This window comes from Lonchura striata, chromosome Z (genome assembly GCF_050655825.1).
Source record: "Lonchura striata isolate lonStrDom1 chromosome Z, ASM5065582v1, whole genome shotgun sequence".
Taxonomy (NCBI): domain Eukaryota; kingdom Metazoa; phylum Chordata; class Aves; order Passeriformes; family Estrildidae; genus Lonchura; species Lonchura striata.
Window position 1 is genome coordinate 53,415,582 of NC_140740.1, and position 15,783 is coordinate 53,431,364.

Genomic DNA, 15,783 nt, shown 5'->3' on the forward strand with positions numbered 1-15,783 from the left:
GAGTGAGAACACTGCATTGACACCTGCATGGTGACCACCGAGACCATAGCATTAAAATATCGTATGTCCTGGCTGGCATAAGAAAATCTTTCTTTTCTATCCTTATTTGTAGAATCATGCAGACATTTGTTACACAACAGTGGAAGAACAGTAAAGAAAAATCTAACTGTACGCACAATAAGAAGGTGTCTGACAAAAAGGTGAAATCCCCTCTGCACATCTTTTCTACGTTGCGCAGGTAATTGCAGCAAGGAAAATGAGCTTTTATCACCATAAACTGTTCAAAATCCACAGCAGACTTCACAAGGTGAAATCTTGACTTTTCTTCACAGAGAAGTTCTCTATTTATATCTTACCTCATGGGTTTACTGTCCTTGCATTGCATGATTTCAGGAGTGAACTAGGTATTGTTGCAGCTTCTAAGATTATTAGAAGCCAGAACATTTCAGTGTCCTGCTCTCTGAAACAGCCATGTTACAACTAGAACTGGAAATAATTATTTTTATTTTAACTTGTGTTTTTATTTTTATCTTCACTTGAATAGTAAGAATAAAAATAAAAGTAATACATATGTATAGCATATGTTATGTATATTTTAAAGACTGTGTTTTTCCAGCTCTTCTTTATACAGCAGTTTGCATATTTAGTTTTTTAAAACTGGAATGGTCATTATTGAATGAATGATTCTTTAAGATGCTGAGCACCCTCCCCACTCCAGTATTTGACTACATTAATGTTTTCCACTTCTGAAATGCAGGCACAGAATTTTAGAGAAAAGTCATTAGAAAGCATAAGAGTTTATGAATAGTTTGAATTAATTTGAATTTATTACAATTTCTGCCAGTTGCTCATACTTGTAAGTATATGTAGAATCAGGTTCTGATTTTACCTCTTTTAGGGTTGTGACTATTTACTCTAGTGTGGTTTCCTGATTATGGAGGGTTGACAGATCACTCCTTCGGTTCAGTTACTGAATTTGAATTGAATGCTTCTTTGAATATTCCTTCCTTTTGATTAATTTTACCATTCTAAGGTCAGAGTATGAAAAAGAGATATAATACAGCAAGCACTCAGATGGAAAAAGGATGGAATGTCAAAGATGAAAAAAGATTGGTAGAAAGATGGTGTTGTAAGTAGAAGTCTTCTCCATTCCCTACCATGCAACACACGACTGCCAAGCCCAGGCTGTAGCTTGGAGCTTGTTTTTATTCACAAAGGGCATACAAAACCAGCCCATTCTTTTTCCTCTTGGTTTGGGAGCTTAAGTCCAGAAATGGCTCAGCCCAAACGTAAGGACCCTCTCTGTACCCAGGGCACCAGTCCTGCCTCCCATCTGCAGGAGGGTGAGAGTGAGCCAGCTGCTTACAGTGAATCAGCAGGCTCCACCTGCCTCCTCCACTGTCAACGCTTGCTAACGGGGTGGGGAAACCTGCCAGCCTCTCCCTTTGGGTTTTAACTTCTTTATTTGATGCAAAAAAAAAAAAAGAAAAACCTACCCCCCACCAAAAAAAGCCACCTAACAAAACAAAACATACAAAAAACCAAACCAAAACAAAATAAAAAACTTCCAAAGATTGGTGTTGCTTATAAAACATAGGAAAATGATTCAGCATGCCTGTTACACATTCTTTGCAAGGACAGGCAAATGTGAACTTTACAGAAATGTATCAGTTTGTGTGGATGTTGTTTCATAAAAACCTTTTGTTTTTTACTTTCTGCATTCTTAATTTAGGTCTCTCACATTCTCATTTCTAGTAGTACAGACTTAGAATTTGTCTAGAACCAGAAAGAAGGGAATAAATTTGTCTTTCACAAAGTGCCCACGTTATTATGATGGTTTTAAAATAATATTCTTTTCATCTGAATTAAATTTAATGTCTCCCACGTGTCACTGCTCATTGTATCTTCCATTGGATCTAAACATAGAATTTTTTATGCTGTGTCCAGAATACAATAACTTGCATGGGATCATGTTGTGGGCATTACATAGAAAAGATAAATTTTGATAAGGAGAATGTGTTATAAGAGGTAGATTTCATTTCAAAGATAATTTACAGAATAATTTGTTTGTTTTGAGACACAGAAGACCTTACAAAAAGCTGTAAGGTCGCAGGTCTAACTTCTACTTAATCAGTTGATTGTCATTTTGATTAATGTGCTTGTGTGTAAATAGGAGTAAGTTGCATGTTTTGATATTGGAAGATGTTTTATATACAATTGTTTATTAAAAGTTTGGGTTGCATTATCACTAGTAAAAAATATAAACATGGGTGGCACTTAAAAGTGTTTATATCTCTGTGATCTTGCTTGATTTGCCAAGGGTTTTGATTATTCTCCAACTTTGCCATGTTCTTTATTCTAAGGTCGCCAAGTTATCCTCCACCTGGCTGTGGTAAGAATAAATCAAAACTGAAGCCAGAACAGGATGGCATCTCCAAGACTCACAAACTACTGAGAAGGACTTGCTCTAGCACAGTGAAGGCGGAGGATGTGTGTGCCACAAAATCTCACAGAACATTTGGCCGCTCGTTATCGAGTGACCCTAGGGCTCTTAGGTCGCACAAACTGCTGAGTCGTGCTTGCTCTGCAGCTGTCAAGCAGGAGGAGTGCATCACTTTAAAGCCCCATAAGGTGTTAAATAGGTCGTGCTCTGGGGATCCTCGATGTGAGCACAACAGCACCTTGAAGCCCCACAAACTTTTAAGCAGATCCTACTCCAGTAACCTTAGAATGGAAGAATTGGATGGATTGAAGAATCACAAGTTGCTCAGCAAGGCTTACTCCAATGCCCCTAAATCATCCAAAACGGAGCCTTTCAAGGAGTCCACCATGGCAGAGAGCAGGAGGCTCTCTCTTACCTCAGGGCTTATTGGTATCTTAACACCATCCTCATCATCACCTTCACAAACTGCTGTGAGTAACATTTTTTTTGTACTCTGCTCATTTTCCTCCTATTATTTTCCAAATGTGCTGTTATGCTTTTTGTGCAAAGGCATTAATACTTAGGATTTATGATAATGACTATATTAGATATGCTAGAAGACAAGAGCAATGAAGTCAGCTTTTTAAGGAGGATTCAAACAGCTGTGCATACACATATACTTAAGTTATAAAATCAGAATTTGCTGGGGTTGGGACAGAGATTTTATGTGTCATGTTGAAATTCAGCTCAGCTGGTCACGAAAAAAATTCAGTCACCCACTTCTTCCCTGCATGCTTCCTGCAGGAAGAAGATACAGTGTGCACTTCTGTGCTGCAAAATTAGGTTGGTTGCAGAGGAGTTTTCTCATTTCCCTGCTTGCTTCGTGGGGGAAACAACTGTTCATTAGACGTCCATAGATGTCCCCTTTCCTTCTAATCTTTGCATTTGCATTATAATCATCATCATCCCCATCATACTGCAACAAGTTCAGTCATGGTTCCATTCACCTCTTGCACATTTGTGATTTGTGGAGGGCTAAACTTAAACCTTCAAATGTGCTGAGGGACATCAGAGGCCACACAAGGAACTGGGCCCATGCTGGCCCTCTTACTTTCCTCAGAGACATGATCAATTGGGAAAACAGAGGGCAGCATATGCTCTTGCATTTAAGAAAGAGCTTTCAAAATCGATTCTTCTGCCTATACCTCTTTAAAGATGGCTTTTTACTTTAGAAGGAAGAGTGGGTTTGTTTGCAGTCTTTCAAGGCAACAGCCTGTTTTTTGTGTGTGATCTGGGGAGAAGTGTTTAGAAAATAGTTCTCTCTATTCCCTTTTCCTGGTGGCACCTTGGAAGCTGATTCTTTCTTCAGATGCCATACATATGTTTAAAATAGTGCTTTCTACATAATGAAATTACATTGAGTGCACTATGTTTCATGGTAATCTAGTAAACTTTAAGCTATACACTTCAGATCTAAAGGCAGGGATACACTATCATAAGATCATTTATATGTATATTGTGTGGTTGATTCATGTGATGTGCACAGTAAAATTCATTTAAGATGAGCCATCAGACTTTATTTTTGTTGCAGTTTAGAGATGCACTTTTTTCTGATTCAGCAGAGGATATATTAACATAGCAAGACTTTACTCTCCTGATATTAATAGGAAAAGTCCCTCTGTTTTTTTAAGATAATGAAGAGCTGACTAGGTTTCATTACTGATGTTATCAACTGATAAGGAAAAAAGGCAGGCCTGTTTGGCAGCCTATGAAAACTACCCATAATTTATTGCTTCAGTGCACTTACTTTGAGGGAAGATCATGATGTACATGGTCAGATGTAGTTTGATGTTAGTAGAAGGGCATCAAGATTCTATTTCATATTTTATATGCAGGCACCAGATATATATGTAACCTGGGTGCCTAACTGCAATTTGAAGTCAATGGAATGTAGGAGTGGTGAATCAAGATACTTGAGTTCTCTTCAATTCTCAGCTAAAATATGAGTATATATCAATACAAGCAGAATTGTTTCCCAGAAGAAAAATGAAAAAGCAGTTAAGCAATTAAACAGTAGAAAAATGAAAGGAAATAACCCTATTTAAAAAGAACCTGCCAAAACACTGTAAATGGAGCTGGTCTAACTCTCCCCAAAACAATGTTTGGTTGAAATAGATGCCAGTCTGGAGGGAAGTCTGAATCTCGCTGAGTCTTGTTAGCAGAAGTTACTTCTGATTTATGTTGTTGTGTGCTGAAAGAAAAAGAATTTGATTAGTATCTGAGCATAAAGATATGTTAGTCCAGTGTTGCAGAAGTGAGACCTTAGTACATATAAAATAAAAAAGTTTTTAGTATTTCTGAGAGTTACAGTAGTCTTTCAAGCCTTAACATACAGCCTGTATTTGGATAGGCAATATGCAGTGAAAACTTAGTGGAAGTTACCAAATATCAGTTTATTAGGATGGAGTAGAGGCACTGGTGTTTTCATTTGAGATTGAAGCTTCTTGACTGGTGAGATACAAATCTCCATCAGATTTAAGAGCTAGGAAGAAATACTAAAAACCTACCCCATATCAGTAAACAGTAAAAGGATTGATTATTTGTAATCAGGTTCGCGCATCTTTAGATGTTTTTTGTTTGCATATTTACATGCAAAAACTTAAAAATGTTCTACCATTTCCTTATAAATAGTCTGCCAACACTGAAGTTGCCTCAACTTTTCCGTTGCAGCAAAATTATGGTGCAAAATGCATTCCGGTGCGAGACCGCGGCTTTCTTGTGCAGGTAGGATGTCATATGCTACTCACATATGAAACACTGTGGAGCATGAGCTGACTGTTAATTATTTTTAAGCAGATGCTGTTATTCTCATTTTCATTGTTCTCAGAGTATTGAATTTGCTGAGCAGCGGATACCAGTATTGAATGAATACTGTGTAGTTTGTGATGAACCTCATGTGTTCCAGAATGGCCCTATGCTGCGGGTAAGTGGTGTGCTGGTAAAACAATGCATTTTGTAGTGCTTTGAATAGCTGTGGACCATACAAACCTGTTGGAAAACCATTAAATTATTTCAGATGGGTTTCATCCTAATACTTTTTTGAGATGCAAAAATATGGAGCATATTAACTAGGTTTTGCTGTAAATTTGGAAACAAAAAAGGTCTCACAGGGAAGGGAGAGAGAAATTAAGTTTTATCATACCACATAAATGTAAAAGGGCATGTATTTCACCGAACACTATTGTGCTGCAGTAGTCGCAGCCACATAACTCAGAGAAGTGCATTAGAGTGTTTTCCCAGTGCTCTGGCATTCTTCTGAAAGTTTAGGGCACCTCATCCTTGAGCTTTTATCAAACCATGACCATGGTATTTACATACACTGGTGTTAATGCCAGCACTCTGTGAAATTCTGACCTTGTTTCGCTCACAGGCTGCTGGAATGAGCCATTCTCAAATGTGATAAAAAAGGCAGTCGAAAGATATGTTCTGTAAAATGCCTCATCTAGGAGTGACCCAGTCTAGGAGAACTGCTGTGGCTCTGTATGCCCAAAGTCTGGCCAGTTAGGCAGCTCCTCATTTCATTCCTGTATGACTGGGAATAGAATTTTTCCTGCTGATCATTGTAGCCTCTCATGCTGTTGATGGAACAGTGTAAAAGAGTAAGATCAATCATGAGAGACACACTGCCTGGATCAGTGCATCTTTGTGAAAGAGTATTTTAACAGAATGCAATTCTTAGCTTTAGGGCTGGTCTTGCAGTTTAGAATCCTCTTGTTTCACCTGCCCTTCATCCAGTAATGAAATATGAGTAACCTGAAAAGATTTTAAAGCCATGAAAACTAACTCCAGTGAATGAATGGTCTGGCTGATACCAGACGATTTCTTCACAGTGTGGCCAGCAGCTACACATAAGCTGAAGCAGATCTTGTTTGTGGTAGTTCCATGGATTTGAATTCAGGAGGACTATTGCTCTACCTGGTAGCAGAAGTCACCTCAGTGTCACTTCCCTTGATACTGACTGGCACCAGGGTCAGGCATTCTGACTGCATGTAGAGTGTACAAATGGTTTATGTCATGGTTAAACCCCTATAGTTTTGGATATCCAGAGTTATTTTTGCTTCTTCTAGCTCATATCTATCTTTTAAAAGCAATGTATTCTGACAGGTTTATCAGTAGCCAAAACTGATTAGAAGCCTGTAAAAAGGCATCAGTTCCTCACTGTTTGTGTTTGACTGCACTGCTGTGTATATTACCTGTGACAGAAAGACATAAGACAAAATCAGTAATGTTTGAAGAGTGATTAAAAAAAATCTGACCTTGTTTTGAAAAACATAGTTATTTAAGTTATTGGAGTTTATCTATTATCTATAAATCAAAGCAAACAGTAGGATTTATTCTATTTAAAAGAACCAGAATGTAAAGTTATCTGCTCTAAATGAAAAAATCTAAATTCCTTTTTTCCCACCTTAAAGATGAAAATCTCTGAGAATTACTCTTTTGTGTCTTCAAATTAAAAAAGGATCATTTTAGAGCTATCTGTTTAAGAGTTTGTCAGCATTTCACAACAGAAGAAGCTGCAACCATATTTGCTCCTCAACACATATTCATCAGTGCCTTTGAAGTGGCATAACCTGACAAGCTTGGCAAAACCAGAAGAGTGTCATTATATAACCTAGGAAAAATTAGATACCAGGAAGAAATCTAGCATACTCTGTGCATGCTTGAATGACTCAATAAGCAATATAGAGCCATTAATGAGTTTGCACTTCTGTAGAAGGTGAGAAAGGATCTCAGTGTGAATTGAGCATTAGCTGGCCTTGGAGTGTGTTAAGGAAATTTATGCTTCATTCTACTGAGAGCTCTGGCTAGGGTCAGCTTGAAGGTAGTCAGTTTGTGGGGTTTATGTACATGCTTCAGTTGAACACACACATACACATACATGCATACATATATATGTGTATATATATAATGTGTGTAAGGAAAAAGAGCATTTGCTCATTAGTACTGCTGCAGGAGCAGATCTCAGAAATTGAGTATTTTTGTTACAAGAACGCAGCAAGCTTTCATTTAAGGCATGGCTGCATGCAGTGTAGTTTTATTGAGGGTGTCTGTCCTTTGTAAAGAGTTCTCTCTTTGGATACCACCATAACCTCACCAAGTTTTGTAATGGTGTGTACCTTGCCATGGTGTGCTTAGCACGAGTATCCAGATCTCGTTTTCTACAGATGCCTGCATCCTGAAGGCATTACATGACAGGCTCTCTCTGCAGCAGGTTGTGTCATGAGAGGTGCCACAGGCTGTATAATTCTGGGTCATTCACCAGTTTCTCCCTTTAAAGTTCAGTTCCCGCACACAGGTTTGTGTCTAGGTGTGGGTACTTTTAATGGTGAGTTTCCCTTCTATGTTTTGGACCTTTTTTTTCAACAGCAAAAAAGATCTATGAAATTATAAAAGCATAATAAAGTTACTGCTTGAAAAATTAATGTGTATATAGGTTTGATTTTCTGATCTTTTATGTGGTTTTATGCAGTTATAAGGAGACCACTGAGAAATTTGATTCTCTGATCCTCCCATATGTCAGCCTGGTGCTATAGTATAGTTTATTAATTGTCTTAAATGCAGTTTTAAAAAAATTGAACAATTGCCATCACACAACAATTACAGTCTTTTATACCTACTTACAAACTCTTATTCTGTACATAGTTTTTTGTGCTAGTTATTACTGACTTGGGAAATACAAATGTCTCATCCTCACAATAGCTGAAGAAACCATCTGAAACTGAGAGAAATTTTTTTTTATTTCTGCAGACTATAATTTTATCTTAGTTATAAAGTATCTTTCAATCAATCTCTCTTAGCAAGCTTTCTTCTCAGTATTATGTTTCATTTTCCTAAATAAATTTTTCTGGGGGAGTAGTCTGGCTTTAATATCTATTTCAATTTAAGTTACTTTTAAAAAATCCTGACATCTTTTTTCCCATAAGATAGCAACCACTTGATGACAACAAGATGTATCATTTTGTATGGCTTTATTTAGGCACTAGATCCACATGGCAGACATATCACTATATGGGAGATTTTGTTGCAGAACAGCTGCATGACATGATTGCATATGTTTGACTTGATGATTTTACAGTGGACATCTGTCTTGCTCCAGAGCTCTCCATAATTATCTGATCATGCAAATGTTCCCTACTGCTTCAGGGATCCCCTTTGTACATTGAAATCTCTGGGTGCTGTTAGGCCTTCTTAGTCCTTTATTGAGGATAAATAAAGGGGCCGCTTTATTGGCTTCCTGAATATCAATAAGTAAGAAATTATTATATTTCTCTTAGGAATTTATTTACAGAGCAAAGTGAGTATCTTTGAGAATAACCAGTTTTCTTTTGAGCTCCAAAATTCCCTGAAATACAGAAGACCAGAGTTAAATACTAATTTCCTCTGTGTACGCCACAAGTTTATGTGTGTGTGTGTAAAACAAAAGAGATTTGGTAGATGGGGTGGCCTTAGAACATGCCCAAACATAATGCACTCACAAGGAGCTGCACCTATATTACTGAGAAGGGGAAGAACAAAGGTTCTCTTAAATGGAAGAAGGAATCATATATCTAAGGATAAAAGTCTTATAGCACATCATGAAGTTGTAACACACTTCTTTAGAAAAGGCCCATGGTCCACCGTTTCATTCCATCCACTTAAGAAAATCCCACAGTAATAAAGTAGGCAATGTTTTCCTGTAAGTATTCACACCTTTCCCAGATAAGACAGGCATGAAAGATCTCATCATAGCATGTTTCTTCTGTATTTATTTCAAAAGCACAGTGAGATCTGAGGATTATTTGCAGTACACCAAAAGTTATAAAAGCCAAAATGGATGTTTAGAGAGACACACTTACATAGAGTACCACCAAAATTGGAAAATTACTTGAAATCACTACGTGGAATGATTTTCAGTTGTTCTGCAAATCAGAGGAAAAACATAGGGAATACAAAGATCTAAGAATAAAAAATATTCTTTAAGCACTTTCATAATATGGTCCAATGTTATTTCATGCAGTCATTTCTAATGATGATTGGAATCCTGCATATTTCACTTTTCACAATAAGATTAAGAAACAGCTTTGAAATCATTAGCGAGTGTTTGGACTGCAGTCTCTACATCCAAACAGCTCCCTTAAGTTATGTGAAGAATCACAGTGCATCTTCGTACAAGGCAACCTGTGCTACAGAGCTCTCAGGAGTCTTCTGAAGTATCTCCTTCCTCTGTTTTGAACAAGAGGAAAGTGAAAGGTCAAATACAGGTTTTATGGAGGAAGCACACAGAAGGCAGACATGGCAAATCTACTGAAAAAAGTAAGGGTCTGGTCATTTGAGTTATTAGCCTCATGTTCCCTTCTTAGAATTTGTTTTCAACAGAGAAGTTGTTTAGATGAGTGAGAATGGACTATTATTTGTTTGTAATTAATGACTAGATTTGGATTGTTTCAACAACATTGTGAAATGCTTTTTTCCCCTAACATTTTTAAACAGTTGGTAGCTCATTCACATCTGTGTTGTTTAAATAGTTACATAAATTATCCTGATTTCTTTCAAACGACAGTATTATATTAGATGTTAGAAACTAACTTAGGAAAGTTGAATTACTTCTACACAACCCATTCTGAAGTACTGACAGATTCTTGCATGGGGCATGCATCTCTAATGAAAAATTCCTGAAACTGGAATTTGTTTCATCCACTGCCTTTCATTGGCTTTTGAAGATCTCCAAGAATGGAGACTGCACAGCTACTCTGAGCAGCCTGTTACAATGCCTGATAAAGCTTTACAAAAAACTTGCTTTAGCTTTATCTAGAATCTTGGATAAAGTTTAGATAAAGTTAATAATGTATGTGAGAATGAAAGTACTGACTGACCTCCAAAGGTCCTTTTAAACCATCTGCTTTGGTTCATCTAGCTAAAGCATGTATTTTCCAAAGCAGATTTAAGACTGTAATAAAGAAACCTAAGGATTATTTGGTTCAATGTTAGCTGGGTATTTACTTCTTTTAATACTTTATTAAAGTCTTCCTTTTATTACTGCTAGAATATTCTAGGAAAGGACTAAGTTGCATTTTAATAATGCAAAAGTTCTGCTACTGTAACAGTAGAGAAATAAGTTGTTTAAGGAATTCAGCATGTACTTTTATTACAGACATTTAATATTATGAGATCATGAGTCATTAACAAAAGTGGTTATTATATTTAAGGATCTGATTAAAAGAAGTGTAATAAAAATGTGATACCGTATTTGAAGACTGGAATAAAGAAAATGTCAGTCCTCTCTTAAAGAAGGGCAAGAAGGAGAGGATCCAGGGAACTCCACCCTGGTCACCCTCACCTTGATCTGTAGAAAGGTGATGAAGTAGCTAAGCCTCAAAACCATCTTCAGGCACATTAAGGACAAAAACATCTTCACAAAGAGTCAGCTAGGTTTCACCACTGAGAATTCACACTTGACTGAGTTGATTATCAACTTCTTTGAGGAAGTGACTGGTCTGGTAGATGAGGGGAGAGCAGTGGGTATTTTCTGCCTGAATGTGAGTAAGGCTTTTGACAGTGTGTGCCATAAGATCCTTTTAGACAAGTTGTTGATGCGTGGCCTGATTGAGGAGATGGTCTGAAAACTGGCTGAATGTCTGGGCCTCGAGTGTGATGTTCAGCTGGGTAAAGTCTACTTAGAGGTCAGCAACTCAGTTGTGTACCCCAGGTGTCAGTAGTGGGTCCAGTCCTGTTTAGTACCTTCATTAATCACCTAGATGATGGTGCAGAGTGTCTTCTCAGAGAGTTTGGAGATGGTGGAAAAAATGGATATGTGTGTCGTACTCCGGAGCGATGGGTGCTGTACAGAGGGACCTCGACAGCCTGGAGTAGTGGGATGCCAAGAACATCATGCAGTTCAGCAAAGAGAAATGCAAAGTTCTGAAGGTGGGGAGGAACAAACCCAGGCACCAGTGTATGCCGGGGCCCAGCCAGCTGGAAAGCAGCTTGGCTTGGGCAGACAAGGACACCAGCTTGGACACGAGAAAGCAATGTGTACTTGTGGTATTGAAGGCTAATGGTGTTCTGGGCTACATGAAATGGTAAAAACTGTCTAAATGTGTGGAGAGATGTGATGTTGCCCCTGCACACTGCCCTGGTGAGGTCACACTGTGCCTGTTCTGTGCTCCTGAGCACGAGAAAGGGATGGTGCTACTGGAGAAAGTCCAGTGAAAAGTCACTGAGATGATTAAAGGGGCTGGAGCACATCACACAGGAGGAAAGGCTGAGAGCCTGGAAAAAAGAAGGCATGGGTGGGATCTTACTAATGTCTATAAATATTTGAAGGAAGGGTGCAAAAAGGATGGGGCCAGGCCCTGTATGGTGTGTTCATTGGAATGACAAGGGGCAGAGGATACAACCTGAAACACAGGAGGTTTTAGTGGAACAACAGGAAACACTTTTTACCTTTTTCACCTTTTCTGAATGTGACTGAGCATAGGAATAAGTTGTCCAGAGAGGTTGTGGAGTTCACTTCCATGGAGAAATTCCAAAACTGTCTGCTCAGGGTAGCTGGCTCCAGGTGACCATGCTTGAGCAGGGATGTTGGACTAGATGACCTGTGTAGATCCTTGCCAACTTCAATCTTTCTGTAATTCTTTGATCTTATTCAGCTTTTACATAGTGTAATTTGTAAAGCTGATATCTGTCTTGATGTTCTGTGCCTTCCCAAATTCCTCATTTGCAAAATACTAAGGCTATTAACAGAACAACATGAGTGAATGGGTTTTAGACACCTGTGAGACAATTATACAAAACAAAATAATCTCAGAATATATTCAATGAGGTAAACAAAAGACAATCTGTGTATCAGTTTTCCTTTTTTTTTAGTAAAGAAGTCTCCATAGAGTGCCATCTTGTGTTGAAACCTCAGACTGAGACCTCCTTAGAACAAAGAAAGGATTAGTAAAAAAAAATCAACAATATTAAATATTACAGCTAGTTTCTTTGAAATTTGTACAGCATACATTTCTGCTATTTAATGTTTTCCCCATAATATATGAACAGTAAAATATCATAAAGCAATATCTGAAATATCTGTTCCTATTATTTAGCTGTAAAAATAAGCATAGTCCTGTCATTCTGATAAATTTTTTTCCATTAGTGAGCTTGCATTTTTTTAAACTATTTTTTGTCTCAAAGTGATCTCAGTTATATTTTGTTTACTATGGGTGAAGTCTTGCCCTTTGTGGAGTCTTGTTGACTTGAAGAGGTCTTGGATTTCTCTGTGTTTTGAATACAAGAGTCTTAGACACCACAGAAAACACAGGAGCATTGAGTATGCTGCTTAGTCCTAGGAAATTTCTTGAACAGAATAAACATCACTGAACTGTGGAGAAAAGTGTAGGTGTACAAATATGTTTAGTCAACTGGAGTTAAGCCAAGATGCTTATGGAATTCCAAGATTTTTGTGGAATAACACTGTGGTCTTTCTAATCCTTATGCCAAAATATAGGCTGGTTTTATCTCTTTTTATGAAAAAAGCCTTTCCAGCTACAACCTGTATGTTAATAGAATAGATTTCAAATAATGTATATTTTACTGACAGAGTAAAAAGACTGCAGTATAGCTTTTCCTGTTGCCAACAAGTTACCAAATGCAGCATCCCCATCTAGCATTCTATAAAGCTTGTTTGTTCACCATTTTTTTTCTGTATCTGTGAAGTAAAAATATATTTTTTGAAAGTGTGTAAGTTGCAAAAAAAAAAACCCAAAAAACCCAGAAAAAACCCAAAAATTCTCCAAAAATCCCAGAAAATAAAATTTGGATCAGGCAAAACAAAGCCAAAGAGAACAAGTGACATTTCTTACTCAGCTACAGACTATTCTCATCTTTCTTCAGGTTGTACCTGATCACCACTATGGTATCTCCCATGTCTTTGAGCTGCATGTTCCATGTAACACATGAATACTGATAAACTATTCAGAGAGTTTACCTTACAGTAAAACTAAGACTTGGCATGGTGGAAAGTAGGAAACAGAACAGAGATTTGAAGTTACATTTTGCCTCCTCATCTGTTGCTTTCATTAAGAAAAATGGGATGGTCACTAATGGTTTCACCTTCACCATTTACTGCATTTGCTGTATGTCAGGCAGTGAGCCTTGCCTGAAGCATCTCCTGTTAAATCAATAGTTTTATAGATGTGTCAGTCATGTTACAGCCTTTTTAGTGTCTGTGTTACATCCCTCAGAACACAGGACTAAGTGTGACACATTGCTTTGAGCACAACTGCAGCCCACATTAGAAAGTTGCTAGATCGATACAGACTATGAAAGTTTCAGATTTTTCAAATCGAAAGAATGTCTAGAAAATATTTTAGGTAGTGTATTAGTCTAGGAAGCAGGATATGTCATAGTGCGTAGGCAGTTTGTGTGTCTGCCAGTCTCAGTCACTGCAGAAAGAAATTACATTTGCATTGTAACACACAGGAACTCTGTGCTTTTTTTCACCACAGCAGCAGTTGGGTGGGAGCTACTGATCATGCAAAGAATGGGGGTGGCTAAAGGAAAAGTCTGAAAACTTCAAACATTCAGAAGATGCTTTCTAGTTCTGTCATTGTCTTCTGCCTCCAAGCATTTGCAGTCTCATGTTAACTGCCCATTTCTTCTTATTTTTTTCTGTTTTTTTTCCCACTGGAATAATGATCCTTCTAATAGTGTTTTAGCACCCAATGGTTTTCACTTAGCTAATAGTTCTGTGAAGACCAATGGCTTTATGTTAGTTTTATATTTTCGAGAGAAAAAATAAAGCCTATGTAAGACCCTGGTAGTTGTTGTTGCTGAAAGGAATTACAGTTGTCTTCCTCAGGAAGCAAGAAAGTCCCCCAGCCAGTCAGCTTGTATACTCAAGGTGGTGGTTGTAATCTGTGGAACTTTGTGCACCTAGGATGAAATTCATATTAAGAAATAAGTATGTGTGTAAACCCTATTTTGTTGTGTATTTTCCCCTTGAAAACAATGGGAGATAGTAATCCAGGAAGGGGTAATTAATCTGTACATTTGTGGTTGTGAATTCCACATCAGTAAGAATACATTCATTGAACATTTCAAGTACAGACACAAAAATTCTTAGAATGTTTTGCTTGTTGAATGTTATATATAAATGAACCACAGTTAGAGTATCCAAAGATGACATGGGAACAACATAGCTTTTATAAATGTGTCAGTGCTGTTCTTGTTTGTTTAGTGTGGCTGGGGACATTTCTCATATTTACGATCTGTTCCCATCCCAAAGGCATGCATCCTATGAGAAGAGCAGAGTAGACACCATATAAAGGGAAACATGCAGTCAATATGCAAAACATTAGCAGCAGATTGGGCAGCCTTGAATCCCAGTTTCCCTGTAAAGCTTGTGTTTTTCTTTAAACTCTGCCTTTTAGAATTGATTTATTAATTAGTTTTCATATGTTTTTGTTGGTTCTAGTGTGCACAATTGGAGGCAAAACATAAGTAAGGAAATTTAACACTGAATATGTAAGTCATAGTGTGACAAATAAGACACCTCAAACATTTGCTTCTGAATTGGAAGCTAGTATTTTCATTTTGTAGGGATTTAAACAATACAAATGGTTGAGCTTAACTAGTGACTTGAGTAGTGAAATTGCCACACCAATGTCTCTTGGAATACATTGGTAACACCTATGGGAGATGTAAGTTAAAAACATCTTATTTTGATTAATTGAGACAATTCCAGAAACAGAATTCAAAACTACTTTAAAATTACTTTAGGGTATGCTAAAAGGCATCAGACTAGATACATGAAGACAGACTGTTGAAATGTCCCTTTAGCTATAGGGTTGGGATTATTTTCCCCATTTTATTGTTTTGACAAAATTTATAGTGGATGGAAAGGTTCATTAAAAACACAAAATGAGAAAAATTGTATGGATCCTAGCAGAAGTATCTGTTCCACTTCAGAGCTGAAATTCTTCTGTCTTGCTTGCCCTTCCTTATATCTAGAGTTGTCTAGTGTCAGCCTGAGGAAAAAAAAAAAACAAAACAAACAAACCCCCGATCCAAAAAAAAAAAGAAAAAATCAAAAAATCCCACACACAAAACAAAACAAAAAAAACCCCACACACACGCAAAAAAAACCAAAACCAAAAAGACACCAAAAAATTTTCCAAAGTCAAACATAAGTGCAACGTCTGTTTTCCTAACTTCCCTCTTCAGATGCTCAGACAATTCTGGGATCATAACAAAGGGGCAGGAAAAAGAGAAATGGTGACAAACTGTGTGTTCCTTTACCATCATTTAGTTTCAAGATAACTTACTTTGCTGAGACT

At 37.4% G+C, this 15,783-nt stretch overlaps 1 protein-coding gene across 5 annotated transcripts in view; it reads left to right on the forward strand.

The window, feature by feature from the left end:
- Positions 1 to 15,783, forward strand: part of PARP8 (poly(ADP-ribose) polymerase family member 8) — a 112,615-nt gene that overhangs the window by 75,122 nt on the left and 21,710 nt on the right. For all 5 annotated transcript variants that reach the window (XM_021553888.3, XM_021553889.3, XM_085567492.1 and 2 more), the window contains 4 exons: positions 113 to 238; positions 2,364 to 2,913; positions 5,153 to 5,206; positions 5,310 to 5,405. In XM_021553888.3, coding sequence (XP_021409563.1) covers positions 113 to 238; positions 2,364 to 2,913; positions 5,153 to 5,206; positions 5,310 to 5,405 — 826 coding nt within the window. The remainder of the gene's footprint in view (positions 1 to 112; positions 239 to 2,363; positions 2,914 to 5,152; positions 5,207 to 5,309; positions 5,406 to 15,783) is intronic.